At 49.3% G+C, this 4502-nt stretch overlaps 1 protein-coding gene across 3 annotated transcripts; it reads right to left on the reverse strand.

Moving 5' to 3' along the window:
• Positions 1-2798: 2798 nt before the first annotated feature.
• LOC123124417 (uncharacterized) lies at positions 2799-4284 on the reverse strand. Of its 3 annotated transcripts, none has more exons than XM_044545028.1 (3): positions 4067-4284; positions 3791-3920; positions 2799-3681 (listed from the first exon to the last, which is right to left on the reverse strand). In XM_044545028.1, exons 2-3 carry the CDS (start codon positions 3869-3871, stop codon positions 3139-3141), a joined length of 624 nt encoding a protein of 207 aa, XP_044400963.1. In that variant the 5' UTR covers positions 3872-3920; positions 4067-4284; the 3' UTR covers positions 2799-3138. The 3 variants fall into 3 exon arrangements, with proteins under 3 accessions (XP_044400963.1, XP_044400965.1, XP_044400964.1); XM_044545030.1 differs by having other exon boundaries at positions 3791-3900; positions 4067-4277; XM_044545029.1 differs by having other exon boundaries at positions 3791-3903; positions 4067-4277.
• Between the last annotated feature and the right edge of the window lie 218 nt (positions 4285-4502).

The following is a 4502-nucleotide window of genomic DNA, read 5'->3' on the forward strand; positions in this document are numbered from 1 at the left end:
AAAGGAGGTTTAAACCCTATTAATTATTCAACAAAGGTCTGATAAGAACATACATCAAACCACTCGAAGCCACCACTCACACCTACAAACTCGATAATGTTGAGTGCTCTCACTCCCCATATCTAAAACTGGTGTCATCGCTGATCCATCCACATAACGTATCGGAACCTGTAGCCGGTGCAACCAACCTAAAGCGTGCACCACATGCATACATTTTAGAAGCTGACATCATCATCGAACCGCTGAACCATCTTCAGTAAAGAGATACACATCATCCTTGCCAGTCCAGATATCCGTCGACGCCACCATGGCGTCCAACGGCACCACCTCCCTGCGCACAAACTGCTGAGCACGTCGCGGTCGTCGCCCATACACCGCAACACCATGCCGCCACGTACCACCCACCGACACAACTTGAAGTCTCTAGAAGATCTGTCGTGCGTAGCACCTGCCGAACAGGCATGACACGGTGTAGCACCTGTCGGCCAGGAATGACTTGACATGTCCACCGAAACTCCGTGCAAGATGAAGCCGCTCCACTTCCTGCCTCTGTCTTCCAGCGCTACTCCACAAACCATGCTCCCAAGAGAGAAATGACATCGCAGTGCTGCCATCGTCCGATCCGGAAGACCAGATCCTAGGTTTCCCCCGGAGCAGCACGAGTGGGTCGACAGTAGTTACATGACGATGCCTTCATCAAGTTAGCGGCGCAGACCACCACCATCACCGGCCATCGGCTCGGTTTTCACCAACAACTGTCTCCCCAACTTGCAGCTTGGACTAGATGACAGATCTTGAGATCCCACCACCCAACCTCAAGCCGACCACCTCCGACGGAGGAGACCACCACCGCCAAGCCCAGGGTCGCCGCCCCGGGCGCCCGCGTGTGACGCAGAACAAGACCAGGAGCACCACCGCGATCTGAAGCCGAGCCGGAGGTTGAGCGGCTGCAGCATGGCCGCCGTTGCCACCTGCCGCTGCGGTTACAGCCCCGGCGCCACACCCTAGCCGTCGTTGTCTGCTATCACCGCCGAGGAGACCGAGATCGGATCCGCCGCATAGATCTTGAGCCGCTCGTGCGCGAGGAGAAGGCTGCCGCCGTCGAGCCGCTCGGGCTTTGCCCTGGCATTGTCGCCGGCGGCGGCGAAGAGGAGAGTGGTGGCGGGGGGAGGGGGCAGGAAGGAGGCAGCGGCGCACGGGAGCGGGGGTAGGCATGAATTCTACCAGAGTCTTCATATCTTTTTGCATCAAAATTCATGCAGGTAAACTTCTCTTTTTTGTTTCTCCCAAATGAAGAACATTTGAACTCGAAACTTTGCAAGTCACCATCAGTCAAGTACTAGCATGTGCAGAAATGTTTTCCAAATTTTTGGCGTGATAATTTTTTAAAATGGTACAACTCATTTGAATTTTTTTTGGATAATGTTATGTTTCGTCAAAAAAATTCAGAAACATTTTATACAAAGAGTGACACTTGTGCATAGTTGACCTGCAAGGTGATATGTTATCTTATTTGAAAGAAACGAAAAAGAGAAGTTTCAACATAAGGATAGCACAGATCTTGATGCAAACCAAATGGTCTAAAATTCTAGGTAAAAGGTGTATCTACATGATGACTACTCCCTTCATAAACAAATATAAGAGCGTTTAGATTACACGATCTAAACGCTCTTATATTTTTTACAGAAGGAGTGCATGGGTTCCAAAAGCCCCAAGGACGGAACCTTTTTTCTCCATTGCTCCACCTATTTTCTTCTTTTCCTTCTTGTGTGCGTCGTTGCCGTAGAGCACGACGTTGATATTTCCGTTTCCGTGCTCATCTTCTCGGAGATCATGGCATCCCCAGTTGCTAGCCGTTGCTGTCATGGTTTCTTATTCGGATGCAACCGGAAGTGCTGCCGGGGATTTCACGTACCGTACGTTCGATCAAATGTTCCTTTGTTGTTGGTTTGTCAGGCTTGACTTGAGTACAAGCCACTGAAGCCAGTCTCCTTAATATTTTTTGCACAAAAAAAAGTCCTTGTGTTGTTTGATCGAAGATAGTACTACACGCATGAAGCACATGCAGATAGTCGAAGAGAACAATTAATTTTCATTTGGTTCCTGTCGCGGCAAGGTTTACTTGAGATTTCCTCTCTCAGAAAAAAAATGGTTTTACTTGAGATTTCTTCAGCTTTGGGCTGGTGCCTAGCTCTCACATACTTCTCTATTTAATTAGGAATGCTCCCTATATATGCAAGCATGGATGCATTTTTTTCTCTCTTCTTTTCGTCATTTTGGAGGAAAATTTGATTTTACTAAACATAATCTCTTGGGCTTTGAATAGCTGGTACTGTACCAAAGCAACCACTAATTGCACAAAATCTGTAACTTCTTTCGAAATTTTGTGCTGGAACTTGATCTATTCCTCCCTGTAACTTTTTGGCATGCATGCGTCAATGCACATTTCCTTTGTTTCTGCCTTCAAAGTTCCATCAGGATATCAGTCATGAGAGAGAGACAGAAAGTGAGGACCTACTCCTCCATGACTTCATCTCCACCATTTTGTAATTCTGATCAAAACATCTGAATTCCATGTTAATTTGCATCTCTTCATGACCACATCCATTGTCCATCAACAACGGCAACCTTTTGCACTGTAAACGTAGCCTCCTTCTCTCTGTGTGCCACTATTCACTTTTCATGCTTTCTACACTAGTTTCCCTGCACTTCTGTTCCTCTGATTATCACCTTTTTTTTTACTGCAATTGACCTTTTTCCTGTGAACCTTTGCATGCATGCATGCACGCATCAAGAAATGGAGTACAAATCATGAACATGGCATATTATTCATCAATTCACATCTCAACTCTGAACATCGATGACTAATCAATCAGCATGCACTCATTTGTCATGATTAAGCAATTAGCAGCTTGGGAGCAGGATCGTAACTTAGAACCCGATCCTCCCCGAGCTCCATCAATGGCACGCATCTAAGCAACAGCAAAAAAGGAAAGAAAAAAAGATAAGAAATACTCCATTGCTACTGCTTCTACAATGCAACACAAGCTACTAGCTAGTACGATGCGATCATGCCATGGCTATGGCTTGGATGATGATGATATATATGATCAACGAGCTTCGAAGGAGTTGATTCATTCATGTCATCCTGAGGCTGAGGTACTGGCACTGCACCAGCTGCCAGGGCGACTGGTGCTGCTTCATCGCCTCCGCCACGCCGAGGTCGAACGTCATGGCTCTCTGGCATGGCGGCGGCGGCGCGGCCACCCCCGGGTAACCGCCGTGGAGCGCCACCCCGAAGGCGCTCTCCGAGTACTCGGCCGACGACGGCGGCGACGACGAGAGGCTCGTGCCGCCGGAGCAGTCGGAAGCGAAGGGTGAGGAGAAGCCGGCGGCGCCGTCGTGTTTGGCCTGTCCTCTCTTGCTAACGTTGTTCTTGCGGGAAGTGCCGGAGCCGGTCCTCCTCCCTCCCACGGCGAGCGTCAGCTCCAGCTCTGCTCCCGTGCCGCAGCCGTCGTCGTCCTCGTCGGCGGCGCCAACGATGTACTCGTCGGCGGGGAGCTGCAGGTTGAGCGCCCGGCGTGGCTGCTTGTTGCCGCGCCGCCGCGGCTGCCGGCGGGTGCTCAGGTCGGCCCCCATGAGCTGTGTCTGGATGCGGTACAGGCGGTGCAGCTCGTGGACCTGCGCAAGGTGGTTATCAACGCAAATGATTAGCAGTTCATACTTCATAGCACGCAACAGTTTGCTATATATGGTGAAGAAGAACGGAGGAAGATTAATTGCTACGTACCTGTTGCCTGAAGGTCTCCTCGTGCTTGAGCATGGCCATCTTCATGACCTCCATGTCACATTGCCTCACAAGCTTGCCCATCTCTCCTCAACCTCAAACTTGCTCTAAGCCTGCTGAAATGTGGAAGAACCTATATTTAAAATTTCAAAAACTTGTAAGCATCCATCTGAAGGAAGCAACTCTGGTCATGCTTGACAGCAACCTCTGACTCTGCCAGAGATGCAAACAGCATGTTTGACAAGTATTGATCATGCAAACCACAGAGAAGTAACTGACCTGTAATTATAAGCCAAGAACTTGTCCTCTCCCTTGTCTATCTAGCTCTCTTCAGCTCCCTCTGCACTCAAACTTGCAAGGGACAGGCAAGATAGAACGGAGGAAAGACTAAAGATCAGGTGTTGATGCTGAAACTGGGAATGGAAGTTGCAGTTGCAGGGGAGGTGCTCATTTATAAACGCAGACGCAGCTGCTTGGCTGCCTCCAATGGCGAATGCCTGTCACTGGACACTAGGTAGACACATATTTTTGCTTTTGGCAGTCCACCTTTTTGGCATGCCAAGCAACAAGAGACCCAGTGGCACGCACTTGCATGAAGGACGGCCAGGCACTGCCCCTCCAAGAGCAGACAGCCCCTGCAAGAGTCTTGTTTAATCCTGGGTTGGCCCCACCTGCAGAAACTACTGCTAATATTACTACTACTAATTAATATTGC

Source organism: Triticum aestivum, chromosome 5D, assembly GCF_018294505.1.
Source record: "Triticum aestivum cultivar Chinese Spring chromosome 5D, IWGSC CS RefSeq v2.1, whole genome shotgun sequence".
NCBI classification, from domain to species: Eukaryota; Viridiplantae; Streptophyta; class Magnoliopsida; order Poales; family Poaceae; genus Triticum; species Triticum aestivum.